Source organism: Pezoporus occidentalis, unplaced genomic scaffold (genome assembly GCF_034315485.1).
Source record: "Pezoporus occidentalis ecotype Australia unplaced genomic scaffold, CSIRO_AGI_Poc_V1 ctg235, whole genome shotgun sequence".
Classification (NCBI taxonomy): Eukaryota; Metazoa; Chordata; class Aves; order Psittaciformes; family Psittacidae; genus Pezoporus; species Pezoporus occidentalis.
Window position 1 is genome coordinate 811,870 of NW_026914233.1, and position 21,983 is coordinate 833,852.

The 21,983-nt window shown below is 42.8% G+C and overlaps 1 protein-coding gene across 3 annotated transcripts in view; it reads right to left on the minus strand.

Annotated features, from left to right (window-relative positions):
* Nucleotides 1-6,525: 6,525 nt before the first annotated feature.
* The window catches only part of NEK11 (NIMA related kinase 11), a 69,252-nt gene continuing 53,794 nt past the window's right edge, over nucleotides 6,526-21,983 (minus strand). For all 3 annotated transcript variants that reach the window (XM_062621860.1, XM_062621862.1, XM_062621861.1), the window contains 3 exons: nucleotides 21,655-21,715; nucleotides 19,201-19,297; nucleotides 6,526-7,238 (listed from right to left, as the gene is read on the minus strand). In XM_062621860.1, coding sequence (XP_062477844.1) covers nucleotides 7,034-7,238; nucleotides 19,201-19,297; nucleotides 21,655-21,715 — 363 coding nt within the window. In that variant the 3' untranslated portion in view covers nucleotides 6,526-7,033. The remainder of the gene's footprint in view (nucleotides 7,239-19,200; nucleotides 19,298-21,654; nucleotides 21,716-21,983) is intronic.

Genomic DNA, 21,983 nt, shown 5'->3' on the forward strand with positions numbered 1-21,983 from the left:
CTGCTTTAGATCATTTTCTGGCATTAAGAAGGAAGGAAGGAATTACAGATTCATCCGCTGCCACCAATGCTCCTTGCTGGGGAGGAGCATCACACCAAACACAATGTGGGGTGGAAATCAGTGATGCAAGGCCCTGTAACCCAGCCAAGTAATACAGCCAAAGGGAGCTCACCCACCTGGGGAGGGTGGCCTGCTGTCAAAGACTTGGCTGCATTTTACGTTTAGACAACTTATGAACACACAAAACAAACCGAAAGGGGAGGGCAAGCTCTGCTTACAGGTCTCCAGATGATCTAGGTGCATTTTAATTACATTTATTTGATCTTTCAATTATATAAATCTATATTGATTTAGTTAAACTGATCAGACCACCAGGCTGCAGCACTGGTCAAGGTCTCTTCTCAGATCTCTGAATGACTGTTGCTTTCAAGCTGGGGCTTCAAGCTCTCAAGACCTACCTCATTGAGGAGCATTTATGTGCTGTGTTTCGATTGATACTACAGACCAGTGTCCCCTGCTGGCGACTGTGCAGCAGTGGGGCTGGCGCCCAAAGCTAAGCACATTGTTCGAATGCTGTAGGGATTTAGGGCTCAGTTTCTCCCCTTTCATTTGGGCCTTTGTGTTGCGTCCTGCTCAAACTAATGCAGATTCATTTACTAAATAACCTAAGAATACATCAGGAAGGGCACAACGCTAAAGAACAAACTCTGAACGGCCCATCTGCGCCGACCTGGTGACGTGGATTGGATTTTCCATACATCACTCGTTAACCGAGATTTCATTCGGTATAACTTTAATTGCCTCACTGCTATAAAATAATCTATTTTTCTGATAGGCCATGCTGAAAACAACTTCAGTTTTTCACTGATGTACTTCTTATCTGAAGAGGCACAGAGCAGTGGTGCTTTCCCTCCTTACATCATTCTTGCTGTCTTTCCCACAAATGCCTGCGTGTCTCTTAGGTATTACTTTTTAATCATCTGCCCTCATTACATGCAGCGATTGCTCCTTCTTCACTTTATAGCACGAAGGCAGAAAGAAGGCAATTAAAATTCGATAATGGTGCAGTGCTTAGACACTCATTAAGCAGTCATTAGGTAGTCTGGAGAGTCATTGTCTTCAGGAGAGCTCTTTTGCTCCCTCTCTGACAATTGTAGTATTAGCTCAGAACAGCAAGCGGGCTCTGGATGTGAATCCAGGAAGGTTCGTGAGCTCCCCAGCCCAGGAACAAGCGCTCTGCTGCCTCCTGGACGCCCATCGCCTCGAATGCGGCAAACCCCATGGTTCCTCCAGCCCTGCTGTGCTCCCTAGCCGGGAGTGATGCACGCTGGCAGCGATGCCTGCCCTCTGCAGGTGATGGAAGCAGCGCTTCCATGCCTTTGCTTGCACTGGCTTAAATAGCACCCCATTCCAGAAACACAGCCCCGAGTTGCCAAGACAACTTGTAAAAGGACACGCTTCTCGGTATGAGTAATTGGCAAAACCAGGCCTCCAGGGAGTCAGGAGCATTCACTGCCAGTATCAGGAGTGAAGCTCCTGCCAAAAGAGCATTCAAAACAAGCAAGCTTCATTTTGAGGTGGGGAAAGAACATACCGGCAGAGATAGGATGGCAAGAGTATGCCACTGCTTGTCAGATGCATAAAGGCATCAGGAAAACAATGCTCACAGTCAAAATTGCCTTACAAAACTAGAGAAGCAGTCTCTTTCGATTATAAAGATTGCCTCTGGACAATAAACAACAGCATCTGTCCTCCTGACTCTGAGGATCTTGAGTTTGCTTCCTTTCCTGTCCTTGAGGAGGTGGAGAGGAGAGAGGACAAAACAAGACAGCAAAACCAGTTCAAGCTAGGAAGGCTCTACAGCAGTTCCAAGGAGCATTTTACTGCAGCTCACTGAAAGCAGAGGGAGCAAACTCCAATGCATTATTTAAGACTACTCTCACACTGCTGACCCTCCATAGATGCAGAACAATATATGGGCCTCTGCCGGTAAAAGGAGGCTCAAATATGAAGAAAGTAAATAGAATTCATATTAGAGATGGTGAAGCAAAACAATACAGCTCAAAGGAATACCTGTATGCCATGATACAATAATGCAGTCCCTGAGGGGTAAGCAGGCAGCAATGGAGGGTTGCAGAGCAATTCCCAGATTCACACATTGGTCATAACACTCAGGCAGCCCTGACCACCTCTTCAACAGTCCATCACCCACACACTCACCTGCACAGCCAGAGTCATAAATCAGGAAACAACGGGTTTCTCTATCAAAACTCAATTTCTCACTAACCATCCAATCGCTCTTCATGCCTTGCTTTCCCCCAGTACCCACAAGACACCAAAACTGCCCGACACAGTGGCAGGTGAGGAGCAAGAGGAGCACTCACCTTGCAGGCTGCTTCTCTGAGCCATCTTCCACTCATCTTCCTGCTTGGATCTCTGAAGCACAGACTGCCTCGGGGCTGTTTTATACAATGCCTGAAGCAACAGCTGATGGTGAATTTGGGGGTTTTCCCATCAAAGTGCATTCAGCTGTGTGTTTACCTGCCTGAAGGACTGTTTTCCTCACAGTTGACAGGCATTTGTTAATCAAGTGAGAAAAGGTATCTTGAAGGTTTGGTCATGTGCTGTGCATATGTACATACCTATACGTGTATATACGTCTGCGTGTGCGTGTGTAGATGCAGAGACAGGTAAGAAATACACAGACAATTCATGATATTCACAACTCATTCCTCTGTATAAATACACATAGAGAGGTATAACACTCTCAGGCTCCCTAAGACAGACTGTGGATCCTAAATGCTAAAACATATCCAGTAGATATGTTTAGTAGAAAGGAGCAATGTTCTCCCTTTCCGTTTGCCATTTTTCTTTGGAAGTATCATTTCTTGTTTGTATGCTTCTTTGTACTCTGATAGCAGCTAGCCAAGTGTTAATGAAGGTGACAATGAAACAGAGCCCATTTGACCTGTGGGAAGACAGTCTCTGTGCAAAACATTGGGAATCCTTGGCCGGGGGCCATCCAGTGGAATAGCTAAATATTCACCCGAGGGCTGTGCTTTTAAACCAGCCATCTAAAGGTCTGTTTTTGTGGCTACACAGTGTGAGAATACTAAAAACCAGGTGCCCGTAACAAGCCATTTGTGAGCAACCTAAGACTGGATCCTGTCTGCGTTGCTAACATGGCAAATTACCTGCAAGCGCTAATTATCTTTCCAGCCATGACGGGCATATTATAATGCAGATAAAAGAGAACTGGACCTGCAGATGTATGGCACCAGAAGCATTTGCATGTCTTTGCTTGCGCTGACCACTGGACTTGAGGTCAAGGTTTCCTGATAGGATTTCACTCCTAGTCTCACTCCAGGTATTCCAGGGGCCTTCAGAAAACCATTCACTCTCCCTTCATTCCCTCAACCATAAAGAAGTGACAAAAATAACTAGGACCGGGTGCTGGAATTATGTGTATGAGAAGAATGTACAAGAAGAAGGAACCTACAACCCTTTTCTTCTTATTCCAACCCTTCCCCACACCCAGTCCCTGACAAGTCCGTACATAACTGTATTTGTCTTTGCTGTTCCCAGCTCTTCTTATGTATAACCAGACATCTGGGTAGAGTTATCGTCACAACAGTCATATGCCTGAGCAGTAACGATCATCAGCCAAATCAGCAGCTGGGGACTGTATTTTCATGACACTTCTACTTACCATGGATAGGCATCTGCAGAGAACTGTCTGCTGTACCTCTCTCTCCCGAAAAACACAGTTTTTCAGGAAGACATACTAAAGGCTTTTCAGGTTCTGATGTGCTGTGAATACATATCACAAAGAAAATATGAAATCTAGTATGCTTACTTGCCTGCCATTCCTGTCTCCAAATGAACCTCCTGGTGGAGCTTTTATTCTCTTGTCCGGTAAATTCCTTCAGATAACACTGGTTGCACCTATAGTGCACTGAAAGTTCGCTCTTAGTGTTATCCATAAACCTGTTTTGCTGTTTTCTAGCTTTCTTTCACCTGTGTTTCTGCTTGAGGCTCCATCAGTGGTCCCAAGGCAGCACCTGCAGAGCCAGGTCCTGTAGGAAGGGTGGTCCTTTCCTGCAGGCAGGATTTTCACATCTTGGAAACCTCTAATTCACCTTACAGAGAGGGAACTCTGGTGCCTTCTAAGGATTACCCGGCAGGCCAGTCACCTCTAAGAATGGACTTACTTTTTGTTTGCTGTGACAGATAAATTGATCAGCCTCCTAATCCAGTTGTGGACAAGATGTTGACAGTTCAATTTCTCATGGAAAAACTCAAGTGTTCTTTTTGCCTTTACAGTTCAAGCACCTTTCTACCAGGTTCAAGGTCTCAAAGTATTCACTCAACTTACTTCCTTTGTTTGCAATATCTCTGCATCAAGTAATACAGCTTGTAGCATTTTTAGGAGGGTCTATAGAAAAGCAGCAAGATTGCCTGATGCTTGTGATGCTTTTAGTACAAATATGTAGGTCAAACGGGACCTTTTATAAAGCCCTATCCACAGCAACCTAATGGCTTTACATTTATTGCCTCACATTTACTTCCAGCAGCTCTGTTGCTTTTCTATTCCTGAAGATCCATGATAATAACAATCCTTCTCCCTCCTTTTAGGTTTCTACTAATGACCACCAGCAATGGGATTTTGCTGGAAATGAACTTGCTTGTATGTTGTTTATGTTTTCACAAATCAAATGCATTTCATATATAAAAGATAAGGATTTAAGGAGGGTTTTTGTCATCTTAAACCCTTTTCCCCCAGAAAGCAAAAGAAAACTGCAAACTAACATGTACCTTACACAAGATCTGAACTTACACTTTTTATACTAATCTTGATCGCAGAAAAAATAATTGATCTGATAACCAGACATAGAGGTTATCAGCATGGCATCTCAATAAATGCTGTTTCCTCTAATACTCAATCCCACTGTATCAAATGCATCTTCCTGAAGCTCAGCAGAGACGCTGCATCTGGCACTATGGCACAAACCTCTCTACCCATGGGTGTATAAGCTGTTCTCTGTCACAGTGTTTGATTCATACATCTGTAGACATTTTATAAACACTTCCTTGATCTTTTTAGTCCAAAGTATTTAAGACGAGCGGATTTTTAGCCAGTGATGACCTAAAGAGAAACTCTGACAGGAGACGTGCGTGTTTGTGCACTGTTTATGGTAATGTAACACAAACCAAGAACAGTACAAGATAATACTAACATGATGATAATATTTGGTTCTTATATGTTGGAAAACAGAAAACTACGGCACACAAAGTCCCCATTGATGGCTACTTACTGCGCAGCTGCGTAAGCACAGATTACTCCAAGGCCTTTAAACACCAGTAAAAACAAACCAAAAGCCAGCTATGGAACTCCTGATGCATATCCTCCCCGAGATCACGGAAAGGAGAGTAACAGAAGACAAATTCATTGGGTTTTCTCAACTTCTGGAAAGGATAGACCTTATTGTCTCTAAAACAGAGCCAGGTCTGGTCTGGATGGAGCGATTTCAAACCCAACCAGTATTGCTGAGTATTTTGGAAGAGATGAGATCTGGAAAAGGTATTTATTGGGAAATGAGAGTAGAAACTAAGGCATATAATGTAACCTGCCACCTTTCTGAAGTGACCCTCAATAGGAGCAGCAACGTAAGGATTTCTGTCTAATCCATGGGGTTTATCTCTGGGTGTTAACTACAGTTCGAAGATGAAAAGTTTCCCGTTGAGTTTGATACGTAGACATTTAATAATGCCCCCCTGACATTATTCTCACCGTTTGTTGGTTACTTCTTGTTTGCTTTGTGAATGTTTTAGTCCCTGCAACATCCAAGCGCTCCTCGCGTACCTTGGACTTCAGCGCTTGTGGTTTTAAATGGTCTTGAATGAACTCACGTGCAAAAATCCTGGAAGCAGGTACACAGACACAACAGTGAGAAGGCTGTGGAGTTTCTTTGAGCTAGGACTATAATGCCACAGGTTTTGTAGTTGGGCATGTCCTTTGCTTCCTCAGTTTGTGTTGCTGCCCAGATAGATTAAGAGGACCCGACTTACCTTTCCCTCTGAGTCTCTCAGAGCGTGTCACAAAGATGCATCAGAAGAACTGTTTAGTTTGCTGTAAATATCAGTACCTTTAGCTTTAAGTGATCTCAGGTCAAATAGCAATGGTTTTTTTACATTCATATTATGAATTTCTTTTAATTTATCTCATTCATTTCCTGAGTCCTTTAAGAGTAGGGGCAGAAAAGCAGGAAGCATAAGGATTCAATGCTTAAAAATTCATTTGAGATTCCTTTGTAGACCTGTATCACTGCTATCCTTTAGTGTTTTATACAGGGGGATGAAGGAGCTCGGAATGCAGAATAAAGAAGGAAGAAGCAGAAGGAAAACATCAGGTATATAGTCAGAGCATGATATGCAATTGAAATCAGCAAAAGTGTGATGCATATGCAGAAGGGAGGATAAGCATTACATGAGAAAAAAACATTACCAGGAGCCATGTACAAGCCAAAAATAATCAGTTTATTGTTCCGTCTGTGTACAATGAATTTGATCCAAAACTCTCAGAAGTTGCAGTAAGGATTCCTGTCTAACATAGTGAGATACGGCTCAGGCCTCATGCCTCTGCCTCTATACATTCACACACACATGGTAGATGGCCAGACATCTTTCTGCCTCTATGCATATACATACCTGTCTATCTGAGCATTCATGGGTATATAAATATACACTTATGAACGTATTGTCACAGCTCACTTGAAAGTCACACAGATTAAATGCAGTCCTTTTGAACAAGGAATAGTGACAAGCAAACAGTTGTTCTTCCTGTCCCTGTATCCTGCACCACAGTTATGCACTTCTCACTGCGGTGTGGATTCTCAGATGGAGTTTACCCACATGCTTATGTACTACGTTACCTTCAGTGGTTCCTCCAAATACCTCCCATACTTGCTGGCTGACGTGAAGAAGACACCTTCACTCCCCGTTACCTTTTCTAGCCCTGTTACTGACACATCTTTTACAGCTGAAGATGTGATTCTGAAGCCTGTAGCTGCTCCTCAAAGTACAGAAGCTGATCCACTTCAAAGCAATCGCTTGCTCTAGAAACCATCTTCTCCAGGTGTCTCCTGATCTCCTCCTCACTGGCATCCTGCTGTCTCGCTTGCTTGAGATAGCTGTACACGGCTTCAAACACCTCTGCTCCCAGCTTCCCAATGGCAGATCTGGGGATAAATACGAGAAAACGGTCAAGTAAAAAGTTATTCGTACTCTATATTAATACAAGCCATAGCTAGTACTGATTTTTTCTACCTGTTGTAGCTACCTTTGATTAAAATGATATACTGATGCACCTAGTTTGGCTGACAGTACAAAAAACTAAAGTTTCCCGGGGAATTTCTTTATGATTGCTTGTAATAGAAAGAGACAGGAGTAAAAACCTGGGGAAGCGTGGCCATCGTTGTCATTACAAACCAAGACTCCTTTTCACGATGAATCTGACGTGCCGTTTTATCTACAGCAAGCCTCGTAGACAAACGTGTATTATTGCCTCTAGGCTGCCTCAAACCCGAAAGGAGCAACCCATGGCAGACATACACCGGTGGCATTTTATGTGAACAAACACATTTCAGGATCCGTTGTTTTATTTCAGCTTCCATCAGATAACAAGGAAACCATTGCACAAGCTCAGCAGGAGCTGGCTGACACTTGTTTTCTGCAGCACTCTCCTTTTGTTAGAAGACAGATCTGTAATTCAGGGGCAGAGAATACACTCGCAGGATCTTAATGGTGATTTATAAAGAAGACCCATTTGCAAGCAGCAAGACAATGAACAGCGCTTCTTCTAAACGCAAACATCTTTAAATTCACGTATCACAAGCCACAGTCAACACCAAATTTTCCACTCAGTAATGGGCTCATGATATTTTGCTGAAATTAAGTTATTTCCCATCAGCATGTCAGAAACTGTCTTCCCGCTCCTCACACATCCAGGATTTGTGTTGTTTTCCTTCATTACACCTTTACATGCTAGAGCAGTTGAGATTTTATTGTCTTACAGTGTCCAACTGGCTCATTTGAGGGCTGATGATGCTCTTCACTTAGTTAGGAAAGGAGCTGGACTAATTGGGATCACCTTGCAGGAACATCTGCAGTTTGCAGTAAAACATGTCTTATTTTGGGTAGGTAACGTGGTAAGCAGCATTTTGCTAGGATTTCAAGAGTATTCGGGTGGGACAATCACTCCTTTTTCGGGAAATCCATCATGGCATGAAGACTTCTTCAATAAACACTGAAATAAACCAATGGTATCTTACATTCTAATGCTCTCACGTACTTCTCAAGTATTACAAGTATTGTGTCCCTAGCATGTTAAAACATGTGATGCCTCAGCACTTTGCCTTATGGTAATGCTTTTAGCAGAGCACATCTTCAGTGTGAGCAGCGTGCTCCTGCCTGAAGGGCAGTGCTTGCGGGGAGCTGCCTGGTGCCCTGGGCCCATGTTGCCTGCGGTTGTGCTTATCGCGCTGATTTCTCACTGCTGTCGTACATGTCTAACACCAGGGAAAGGCAAACTGCTCTAACCCCCTAGCATCATCCAGCTGAAGGGGTAGCTGCTTTTTCATCTCTAGCCATCCTGTTGCTGCTGAGGAATAACATTGTTAGAGTGAGACTGCAGCCAGTGAAACTTCCACGTCGTCTCAATTCCTCCATCCTTAGAAAACCATGGCGAAGAATTTAACTTCATTGTTTCTCAAACTGCATTGGACATGAAAGCACCCCTTTTTCTCAGTGATACACTGAGATACCACTTTATTAGCGTGTGAGATAGATACTTCTGAAAAACCCTGCTGTTATATATATTAGGACCCACTGTTGGTGAAAGTGCACAATACATCTAATAACGTACTTTTTCCTGAAGGATATCCCGCATGACTGCTCTGATCTCACAAGAAGGAAACATCTCCTCACATCCTGTCTGCCCTCTGCAGCTCAGTCATGCCCAGCCACGATTCCAGCCCTCTGGCTACACATCGCCCCTCCTGCTGGCTCCTGACAGAGGTGGATTGGGAACTGGGGCAGAGAAAGTGAAGACCCGGGATCAGAAGCCACAGGTCCAAGCTGGAATCTCTGCAGGTGCAGACCTGACTCAGTCCTGCTTCCTGTAATTAGAAACTGCCTTTCTTTTTCTACCAACAGTGCTTTTTAGGGGAAAACTAGAATTGTTGGAAGGGATTAATTCTCAGACACTGGAAATCTAGGGATTAGATAACCACAGAAAGCTAAGTGGGGATTTGCTTGGCAAATGATGTACATTTCTTCACAACGCTTTACCAGAAATATCACAGTGTTTCTCTCCAATGGTTCAAAATCGATACATAAGAAGTGATTTTGAAATCACTGCTACTTCACTAATGCTTTTACTGACTCCTCGCTCCCTCTTAGACAAGTATGCTTAATTTTTTGGCAGTCCTGTCTACTTAAAGATGAAAAATGAAGCAAACGTCCCCCAGGAGTATTGCTTCTGCTAATAAATGTGACCTGCAGACTTAAATCTTCTCGGTTAAGCTTGGCAGAGCGCGCAAATCAGCTAATCTGTGTAACAGCTGATACAATAGAATTATGGGGAATGCGTTCACAGGTGGAAAATTAAGGGGTAGCTAACAAAAATTAGAACCTGCTTTTACAGAAGAAGACATCAGGCTCTGTTTGAACTTGAGAGCTGCACTAATGCGAGGCTGCTACCACATCACACATCTTCTATCACAGAGACACAAGTGTGGTATCTGAGATGGTAAATGTCAAATAGATACTACTGAGTGAATCTACCATCCTGATGAAGGCAGGGGGAAAGTGGCTTTCTGGAAAGGGAGATTTGCCCATTATGGCCCTGATCCTGTGCTAAGGGATGTTTGTCCATCCATGAGAAGTCCTACAGAGGCACAGTTATGGATTTTCCACTGACCTGTTCACAGTTACTTCTGTTTCACATGAAACATGGGACATCTGCATTACTGGTTTGAGATGATTAAAAGCCTTACCACCAAATGTGCTGTGTGAGCAAGTACAGGGCTCCCATTTACATTCTCTTTTGCCAACGTTTTATGATCTACTGGCAGTTACTCTCTTTATGCCATCTTATAGCTTACTCACCATCAAACTCTGTATTTTCCACCAGAAATGAGCCATCATCTCTTTCTCAGCCAAGACCACAGGAGCAAAGGGGATACCTGACATCTGGCACATCTGGGCCAGATCCCCATCCTACACTGCCTTAAATCGTTTTTCACTATGCTGAACTCAAAGGACTTACATCAGGCTCTATCAACCAAGGGTCCGACCCAGGATGATGTGTAATGTGCTTAATGTCACATCACATACTGCTCGTTCTCTAGCTCCAATGTATTACAGAGGCTTAGATATAAGGAGGGATTCATTCATCGCTGGCGTTTGAGCACTGTGTTTCCTAATTTTCAGCATCTTGTTCATCAATGGAATTCACAGCACTGTGGTCGAATCCTGTGCTCCCCGTTCAATGCAGGCGACCCAGAAGAGCGTTGACTCACAGCGTTGGCCCACTACAACTGCAGAAAGTCATATCCTAAATCTGACACCTGTCTGGGTTTCCTGAAGTTGGGAATCACCGCTGTCAACCCAGGACTTGCTGCAGTTCAACATGACCACAGAGGTACACCGTTGTCCCCTTTTATCCCAGGGTCTGTGGCTAGAGCATTCACCCAGAGAGCTGGAAACCTGGGGGAAAAATGGAATTCAAATCCACACCTCCCAAAGCAGTATCAATCAGACTGAGGGATGAAGGGCTCTTCTTCACCTTCACTCTGATTTGTACGAAAGCAGATGTGTTGGCTCACAAGAGAACTGGGTGATCTTCAGGTCCTTTCCAACCCTAACTATTCTATGATTCTATAATGGAGGATAACTCTGGATAGACTGAGGACTAAGGACAATACTGAAGGTACGTGCAAACGTCATTTGCACGAAACATTCCCTGGATAAAATAGTATGAGCGATCCTTGGGGTTCCGCAGTCCTTGGGACTGATATCCAGGTTACCACATGTGAGCGCGTGCACAAAGAGTGTGCTTTCTCGCTGCAAACTTCGACTCAACAGTGAGCCCAGCTTTCCTCACTCCTGTCTGCAGACAGCATTCCCAATGCTCCAGGTACAGGCTGGGGTCCTCCATAGCCTGGAGGCATGCTGCAACCACCAACCTTCTACTAGCTGGACAGCAGATACTGCCAGTCCCCACACTGTCATCCATGGAAGCTGTGGTCTGAAAAATAATGCCTCTTGCTGCCAGTGTCTGTGCAGCACACAACCCACACCTAGAACGAACTGGAACGAGCCCCAGAGGCCATAGAGGCAAACAGGTTTGTGAGTAATGATGGGGTTTGGGCATGAGATGAAGAGTTTGGGCATGAGATAGGTTCTATCAAGGGTAAGGTGCTTCTGAGCATGCGAGAAGCAACGTGAGTATCAGCAATATCATAGGCACTTACCGCTTTGTCTCACTGTCATCATTAGAGGGGAGCTGAATAGGAGCTTTGAGAACTGCAATTTTATACTCAGGGTGTCAAGAAATATTCACAGTCATTTAGTGGATCTGGGCCCAAATGAATTTATCAGGCTATTGGGTGGTTTGCAGTTGATTTCCTACACATCAGTGTAAAATTACTAAAACCTGACAATATAATCGTGTTGTGTTCTCAACTAGCTGAGGAAGTTGTAAATCTTTCCCTGGGTGAACAAAGGATTTTCTATTATCCCATGGGTCTTTATTTTGACTATTCTGCCACTAGCTACATATTAACATTCCCTTTCTGGTTTGGAGATCAATTACAATACACCTACCTTTATGCAACACTGACAAAAGCCACAAAACAAGATTAATGCTTCAGTTGGTGCTCCTCCATGGGCATTAGCAGCCGAGTTAATATCTCTCAGCAGTTTGTCATTGCGTGCCTTGAAGGATAACTGCGACACAAATCAGCAGCTAAGGGGGTTTTCAAGCTTCTCGTTTTCAAATGTCGTTCAGCATAATAGTGACTATCATTTCTAATCATTCTGCTCTCCCTCATCCACCCTCAACCTGCACTTTTTTGCTCTCAAACACCGAGTGTTCACTAGTGCCTTCAGAGAGCTCAGTGCGGTCCATGCTTGGGAGCAAGGAGAGGCTCCGCAGCTCCTGAGTTACACCAGAATTACACTGTGGTCTCTCTGGATCAGCAAGAATGCCTCACCTCTGCCATAGCAGGCAACAAACACACAGCTCCTAAGCCAACCACAGGAAATTCAAATACTGATGTCACTCATGGCTACCTCGGTGTAAATGATAGAAAAGAAGCTTCCTGGACATGGATTTTCCATTCCAGTGGGCATTTATTTCTCCTTTTGATGCAGCCAGGCTGCCTGTATCCTACACCAACTATATTGTAAAATAGGAGGTAAATCTGTCACGATTAGGGCTCTCAGGGCATAAAAGCAAGTGCAGGGCCCTTCAGAAGTATAATTTCAGCAGATGTCACTTAATTCTGTTCTCCCTGGCTCAAGGGTATCCCCATGGAGTCCAGCACTATTACTCAGAAGTCCCATCAATACATCCAGCTCGGATTTGTCCTCAAACATGCTATTCCTAGCCATTAATTTATTAGCCTTATATTTCTCCTTAAAACAGAGGACAGCCGTGCCACTTTGCAGCTAACTGGTAGTAACATGAATCTTGGTGAAAAAGATTGCTACATTTATCTCCTGAAATGACTCTGCGAAAGAACCAGGAAATCACATATCTTTGATATCATACAAAATATTGCTTTCTTACTGTACCAGAAAACCTTAAGGTATCTGCTACAGAATCTCATGGACCGGTAAACAAACAGGTTTATCTCCATCCCAACACAAAAGGCCCCTTTCCTCTCACGTTATCTCCCTGTCATTCGGCGTGTTGGCATTACTGACTATGAATGATTAAAACTTCTCTGAAACTTGAGATGGCTCTGGGCGCAGTTTGCGAAGTTGCTCTATACAGACCCTTTGAGATCTGGTGGGACAAGCGCATTTTAAGATCCATCATTATCTGACAGCTGTTCAGTCTTTGCCATGTGAAAAGTATGGCAAAGTCTAAGAAAAGGGATTTGAAAAATAGGAAATTGGAAAGCATCGTGATATAAAAGCTAGTAAAGAAAGCTCTGAATTGCTAATATTAACCCCTGCCTTCACCTTCAAGCCTCAATGGGCTTTGACTTCCATCATATTACTGTGGAATGAAGATTTCTTTACTTGAAGACACAAAGATCATTTTCATCGTTCATCCTTAATTACTTCATAATTTCTGAATTAAAGCACCTGAATTTGATTGCAAACAAAACTCTCTGATGTCCTGCTTCAAAGACCTGCAAAATCTAAAGCGTATTTAGGACATGTTTTCCCATGAGCTGAGAAGGATCTTATTATCAAAAGCTGTAGACGCGCAGCTGAAGAAATGATCAACACTCATATTCTCCATGCACCTCATTTTCTGAGCTAAATGAATTGATAAAATTGGAGTTGAAGCTGACATCTGCTCTTGGAAGAAGCGTTAATGAGAATTTAGAGCTCCTACTTGAATTCCAGCTACTACAAATTTAGAATAGGGTTTGTCCTCAGAGAAAATGTAATTATTAAGTTTTCTTAAGGTTTTGCCACAGGGTAAAAAAAACAACACAACAAACCACGATCATTTAAACCAAACCAGAATATCACAATTTGAATGTCTTCTATGTTAACAAATTTACTGCCAATACTGAAAATGAGTGACAAAAATTTGCTTGTATACAGCAATTCTTCAGGAGGTGAAAATGACACTGTTTCGTGCTCACAAAGACTTATGTGTAACGCACTTCCCCAGGCTGCAGCGACTTTACACGTATCCTAAGATTTCCTAGCATTGCTAATAGGATTTTAAACAATATCTTGGTTTTCAAATGCGATTCATTCAGCATCACTCATCAAGATCAAGCAAAAATACAAGGCACATTTAAAACATACCTGATGGCCTTTGCTTTGGTTATCGATGCATGTGTTTTAGACAGATGGGTCTGAAGAGCAGCACAATATACGGCTGCTTCTTGAATGTGGACGTGCAAGGATAACAGTAGTTATCTCTGAAAAGTCAACAGTTACATACAATAAGAGTTTAAGGACCTCATGAAGTTCAACCAAGCCAAGTGCAAGGTCCTACACCTGCGTCGGGGCAATCCCAGGCACAGCTACAGGTTGGGCAGAGAAGGGATTCAGAGCAGCCTGAGGAGAAGGACTTGGGGGTGTTGGTTGATGAGAAACTGAACATGAGCGGCTTCAGTGCGCGCTTGAGCCCAGAACCCCGCTGTGTGCTGGGCTGCATCAAAAGCAGGGAGAGCAGCAGGTCGAGGGAGGTGATCCTGCCCCTCTGCTCTGCCCTTGTGAGACCCCACTTGCAGCACTGTGTGCAGCTCTGGTGTCCTCAACATCAGAAGGACATGGAGCTGTTGGAGCAAGTCCAGAGGAGGCCACGAGGATGCTCAGGGGCTGGAGCACCTCCTGTATGGAGACAGGCTGAGAACACTCTTCTCAGCCTAGAGAAGAGAAGCTGCGTGGAGACCTCAGAGCAGCTTCCAGTGTCTGAAGGAGGCTACAAGGATGCTGGAGAGGGACTCTTCATCAGGGCTGTAGCGATAGGACAAGGGGTGATGGGTTCAAACTGAAACAGGGGAAGGTCAGGTTAGATCTAAGGCAGAATTTCTTCCCTGTGAGGGTGCTGAGGCACTGGCACTGGTTGCCCAGAGAAGCTGTAGCTGCCCCATCCCTGGCACTGTTCAAGGCCAGGTTGGACAGGGTTTGGAGCAAGCTGCTCTAGTGTGAGATGTCCCTGCCTGTGGCAGGGGCTCGGAACTGGATGATCTTAGGGTCCTTTCCAACCCAAACCATTCTATGCTTTTATGATTAAAGCTCATCTAGTTCCAGCCCCCTGATAGAATCACAGAATGGTCTGCCAGGGATGGGGCAGCCACAGCTTCTCTGGGCAACCTTTTCCATTCGGGGGAGACCTACTGCTTCTGCTGCAAAGGACTTCTACTCTTCTACGAACAGTAGAAGAACAGTAGGGCAATAGACATTGCCTCACCCAGTTTCATTTCTACTTAGGCAGGAAGAGCTGAGGCTTCACCCATTCCTGCCTTCTCAGTTGTTGCCTTGGGACAATAACAATTCACAAGCCATCAGCATTCACTTCTCCCTGACAGGAGCCGGAACCAAATTCCCTGCTTGGTCACACAAAGCCAAGTTCAACATTCCTAGTGGAATTCCTAGGACTGTCCACCCATCATCTAATAAAAAACTTAATCCACTTCTTCACTGTGGTAGTTAAAGAATGTACAGAAACAAATGTCTTTGAAAATTCAGTCTTTTTAGGGCTACTTATCTAAAAGAATACCAGAGCCTAATCGCTGACTTCAGTATGACCTTTCTTTCTGAACTTTAAAGATGAAGGCTGCATTTGATGCCAGCGTCACAAGAACAAGCAGAACATCTGCATAATGCTCATGAGTCTGAACCAATAGTGTTATGAGCATTCACAGGAACAGAATAAAAATATCACCAAATGCCTTTTCTCCATGCCTTCTGAAAGATGGCTTTACTTACACTCAGCAGGCGATGAGGAAATCTTCTGCCTGATCGTGGTATGCTGCTGTGTCTAAGACTTCAGGAACTGACTAAAAGGTGCTTACTGCTGTGCTAAAGGATTTTAATGTACTTAAAAATTTGGGGCATAAAAGCCTTTTCCTTTTACTGGCATGCATTTTATTGAATTCTAAACTGTGTATTAAAGTTCACTGCTATTAAAAGGACTAGGACTCATTGTATTTATTCATGGATCTCTCCATAAAGGAGCACAGAATGCTCTGTACTTATGTGGCTTTCTATCTTGATTTTCTACATTGTATTTTCAGAAAAGAACAAACAAGACATTCTATTCCAGACCTATTCCAATACTCAAAAATTAGCCTGCAAAACACAAATCCTGATTTTACAAAGCCCAGGAAATGAATTTTGACTTACAGTGATGAAGAAGCTTCAAGGGGAAGCCTTCACTTCCTGGACACAAATACTTCACAGTCTAAGAAGGCGCAATTGTGGATACAGCCAACTGCATTAAAACCCCTAGTAAGGCTTGTTCTTGTCCACAGGTTTCTGTACACACTTGTGTTATTTCTCACCTTTGCTTTTCCATTTTAGATCATGCAAGCCTGCACAGACTTGAGATGTCAAGTATGGATCAAAACGCTTTTGCTACAATGACTCTTAGAAGGGCTTTCCTTAGCGACAAAGACAATCTTTCAGGCAATGACTACTGCCAAAGCTTTGGACATCTTATAAGAAGACTTGGACAAGCTGTATGGACCACAGTGAAAGAAAAAGGAATAAGTGCTCTAACAATAACAGGTCAAAAAATGCTTTGGCTGGAGGAGTTGTTTCTGAAGAACGGAGTGGTTCTCTTCCGAGATGCGTGGTCTCAGAAAGAGACTGTGGAAATAGCTGGAAAGTCTCTTTAGGGGAGCATCTGTGGAACTGTCATTAGTTTTTCCTCATGGATACCCTGGTGAAGATCTGGCTCTGGATACCATGTGAGAGTAAAGCTTCTGAGACTGAGGCATGCACCAAGTTACCCAGTACCATCAAGGATGGGAACCACCACGAGAATGAGATGGTGGGCAAGACAGAAAATAGCGAGCAATGGCTCCTCCTGTTTCCTGCATCTAACGTGATTCCTCAGTCTAAAAGCCCAGTACGAGGAATATGAGTCACACAACTCCGATTCCTATATTTGCTTGACTTATCACTGTTAACATGCAAGGCTGGGAAGGAGAATAATGAGAAAAAGCTCAAGATAATCTTTGTGGGAGCTAGTTCAAGAAATGGGGATTTCTTATCAACACTGCATATCGAAATCCTTAGCACTGAAGTAGAAATCTTTGCAGGGAGAATGCACTCCACTTGAAAGGTAAAGCTAAGTCTCTGCTGCTGTAAACTTTATAATGAATACTTTACTAAATATAATGAACTAGAAATTGTTGCCACAGGAGTAGGTGATTTTATCATGAATCTTACTGACAGAACAGCAATTCCAAATGCTGGAACAGAGCGCAACGGTAATTGGAAAGAGGATGTCAAGGAAAATATTCAGGGATTGCAGTGAAAAAAGCTAGTGACTGAATCTTAAACACTATCAGTCTGCCTCTAAATTCAGCTCTGAGCTATTTTTTTACTTAAAATAGGAGATCAAGGACTCCTACCTACCGTATTCAAGAACATCAGTGGCTTCCTTCTACATTCTTGCAAGGACTTTCGGCACAGCTTTCCTCTCACATGAGTATCAGTATAAAGTCCTACATAATAATACAGTAAAAGCCACCTATATTGGCACTCTGATAAAGAGCAAGTGTTTCTACTGTCAAAGAACGCCTTCAGTGCAGAACTGTGATAACTCAAGCAACGACCACATCACATCTTGTCAAGTGACTGTTCTGCTGCAGTGGTTTGCAAGCCCGCACCGCTCACACGTCAATTAGAAATGACTAAAAGGCCCCTTTTGCTGTTCAACCCCGTGTTATTTCACATGAATGTACCATTTTATCAGAGCTAATAAGAGCTTCTTTCAATAACTTTATTTGTAACGGTTAGGCACAACGCTTACTTTCTGAGTAATTCATGACATGGAAGAGTCTCCCTTATCAGAATCTATTGCTGCTAGCATCTGAAAATGATGCAAATCCCAAGCCTTCATACTTCTCTTTCTACAGTTACTTGCCACCTAAACAGACTTCACTGCACTTCCTCATTGCCTCCCCTGCTCTTCTTTTGTTTCCAGCATCACACCTCATCCCTAAAGGCAGTGACCATGAAGTTCTAACAGGTAGGGTTTATCCTGTAACCATGAGAACACAAGGTGAAGGCTGTAAGATTAGGGGGCGTTTTGACTAAACAATCCCACCTTGCAACTAGTTGGCACAACATGATGCACTTATTGATTTTATAAGTACTTTGCAAGAAAAGGGAATGGAAAGCAATCAGAGTGGCAGGCTGAGACACCTGCTGACTGTTGCACAATAAAGGCTAAGCTACAAAGTGTAACCCTATGCCTGAAATGGCATAAAGCTGAACAACTTCTATCTGGCATAAATCTGATGGGCATTTCCCTTGAATACGTGGTGCATTTGGCACTGCCATTTGTGATCAGCATCAACACTGTTGCGGTTGCATTCATTTTCTTTAGAGGACTCACTTCAAGAACTACTGGTATTAATTGTTTGAACTTATTTGTATTCTGATGACATCCACCATGTTCTTGGCACTGTCTGCCCACAGAAGAGGAAACTGCCCTTTTTAAAGACTGTACAATCTGAGTTCAGTTGAATGTTGCAACCCTGCAAAGAAAAATTGAGTTCATAAATAATGGAGAGCATTACGATTGCCAGATCAGTACCTAAATTAGGGAGCTATAAATCTTGGAAGGCCATAAATTACTGAATCAAGATAAAAGCTCACAGTACAGTAACCAGTACATTCTGGAAAGGAAGCACAGATCTTTGTTTTATCAAGGCATTGAAATATTTATTAACAAAGCTGAGTTTTCAGTGATGCTGAAAGCAATTAAACAATGAGTTTCAAAGGGAGCTGCACATGTAATTACTCTGTGTTATCTGAAAATCCCAATCAACAGCAACAATCATGTTTGCTTTAAATCATCATATCATCACGGGAAACAAAAGTCTTTTGTTCCAGGCAAGAATGAAGTGTGGGTGAAAGAGCAAACATGGTGGGAACATGGCTATCTGCAAGTGATTTGTGGCCATGTGTTGAGCTAATAAAGAAAGCAATGCTCCAAATGACACTGACAGCAGCGAAGGCAAACTGGATCCCGGAAGGATGACAGTGATTGTGCAGATTATTACAGAAGAATCAGAAGGAACAGTCAACCTTCATCCTCCCTGGAGGCAAGTAGGCATCCAGTCTATAAAGAATACCGTACCCTCCGCTTCTTTTTGTTGATGGATGGGGAAACAACACATGGTTTTCTTTGCTATGTTCTGTATTTTTTTCAAATGAATCCTCTGTGTCTGAATATTGGGAACACATAAATATGTTACTTACTCTTTCATGCGTTTCAGTTTGGTCTCAGCCATAGTGCTGTTGAGAGCTCTGGATCCCTGGGGCACCACTGGAGACACTCCGGTGACAGTCCCCGAGCCTACAAATCAATGCACAGACAAATAACCTTATTCACCTTCATCCCCTGAGCTCTATTGCAGAGTCAAGGGCAGTCAGAAGGAGGACGACTATTGTGGTTTCTCACAAGGTAGTGCCACATCAATTAAAGATGGATTACATTATTAAATGCGTATTAAGGGAGCCTTCTTTCTGAGGGACAAGCAGATTTATAGCTTAAAGGTGCCAGAACTGGAACAACAATTTTCCTTCTCTGTAGCATAGATAGAATTACATTGCAACAGAAAGCACAGGAGGCACTTGAAGAAGTGCTGGGACAGGTAAACAATCAACAAAATGAAACTTGCTTAGACAATACAAGTTTTCCTCCATTGTTCTTTCACTTAGACGAGCAATAACCTTCTTCCTAAGAGGCAAGTTTCTCCTTTAGCTAGATTATTACTTTGTATTATTACTTTGTATACTTTGTAATACTTTGTATTGTTACTAAAGTAGAATCTCTTTTTCTAATTATAAAGAAATTCACGGAGTATGCAAAAGGGAAGGGAAGAACTGAGTAAGCCAAAGAAAAGGACTGGCACAGGAGAAAAACGAGCATGAGCTGGCTGATAAAGAAGTTTTGTTGGGAAATTAAAGGGTGGCCCCGAGGAAACCCCAAGTGCTGTGCAAAACAATGCTCATGACTTACTGGGTGGCATGCTGCTCTTTGAGTTGGTATGGAACTAAGGTCCAGCTGTGGAGCTTTGGGGCTTTAGAAGCGATAAAAAAATGGATGCCCTGAGCACCAGTGGTCTAAGGAAAATACAATATTTGTATTCTCTTAAGAGAGAATACATTTAACCACAGGCTTCACCTAATTCTGGTATTACTATTATTACAGGATATACCACTGTAGTGAGAGCTCAGGATACTCATTCTGCTTAGTGGGTTCAATCTATTTCTTGCTACAATATCTCCTTCTCCTCTGACGTTTCATTATTAAAGACATCCTTCTTGTTTTTTCTGGGATTCTAGGCTAAGTAATTTGTACTTTGTCTACTCTTTACAACTGCAGTTGGCCAAAAAAAACCTTCTTCTCTAAAAGAAAACTGGTATCTATTTTCCTCTCCATTTAAATAGGATTTTCTGGGTATTATGAGGCAGCTGCAAGGAATACCGATGGGATGATGATGCAGAAGTGGGGTTAGTCATTAAAACAAATGAGTTCTTAAGTAAAAACTTCTAAGAGCTTTACCCCTTGTTGCTACAACAAACATCAAGATTTCTTCCTGGGGTGATTCATACCCCACACCAACTTCTGTACTGGAGGTATTTTCTTAGAAGCAGATCCTTGATTAATAACATATTTTGCCCTCAGATTCAAGCAGTTTGCCTGCCCATCCATCAACACAGAGCAAGGAACTCTGCTTCTTCAAAAAGTGACCAGTGGCTCCAAGACTATGATGGCCACAGCTTTGATTACTCCCTTTCATCCCTTTTCTTCTCTGGCTTTCTCTTCCCATCAGCCCATACTTCTTATGAGCAGGGTGTATCAGAGCTTGGGACTGGAGGAACCTCTACAAGGAGGACTTCACAGGCTTCCCTATATTCTAGTTTAGAGCCCATATTCTAATATCAGATAATACTGAGTCACATTTATCCCAGCTGAACAAGTGTAAATGGAGCAGCTAAACAAGACTGCAGCTCCCCTGGGAGCCTTTGGGTTCCTTTGGGAACTCTGCTGGGCTTTAGAGCAACCTACATACAGGCTACTGCTGGCACAGCTCAACCCCATGGTCTTTAAGGACAGTGGCTACGCCACACTCAGTATACAGCCTGCTTTCATAGAAGTTTCCTTTTAGCTGTTCTTTTGTTCTTTTAGTGAGAAACCAGGCTTTCAAACTCTACATTTATAGACAGAATTTGTAGGAGATTTTAGGATTCATTTGCAACCTTGAATTCCCAGTGATTTTTCTGTGCCTGGAATGAGATCCCATAAACTGAAATAAATATTATCCAAACTTGGATCATCATTTTAATTTTTGTTTTAATATTTTAACTGATTTTCTATTATTATTACCAGTACCAGAAACTATAAAATAACTTTTGTATCCTTCAATATTTTCCTCTGGACAGAATATGGCAGAAGCCAAATTATCAAAAGCATTCTGCCCCTCTGGCCGTCATGCTTTATGGCTCTATTATATTCATCATAAGCACTTAACTGTGTAGGCCTTTTCTTTTGGCATATTTATACTTCTCTGCAGTAGTTTAAGGAAGAAGTGATTTTCAAAGTCACTCAACATTTTTTGAGTTATTTTGTTGCAAAGTGGAAATAATTGAAATATAATGAATACAGACTGCTAATGACTTACATTTAAAAAGGAGATATCATCTTACCCAATGAGCTACCGTTCAGGACACTCTCCAGATACTTGACCATTGCCTCAATATCACTGTCCTGTGGAAAAATTAAATAAGGACTAGGATTAGTTCAAGCACAAACTTAAACACTATAGAAGTATCCCACAAACATAAAGGTTATTGCTTACACCAATGAATGTCAACACTCAACTACAAAGAGTCTGCATTGCTCAGGACTTTTTCCTGTTTTCTTCTCCTAAAACAGCAGGCTTGGGAACGATCTTACATCCAGTCTGGTCTCTTCTCCCAAGTAACAAGTGGCGGGACAAGAGGTAAGGGCCTCAAGCTGCGCCAGGGGAGGTTTA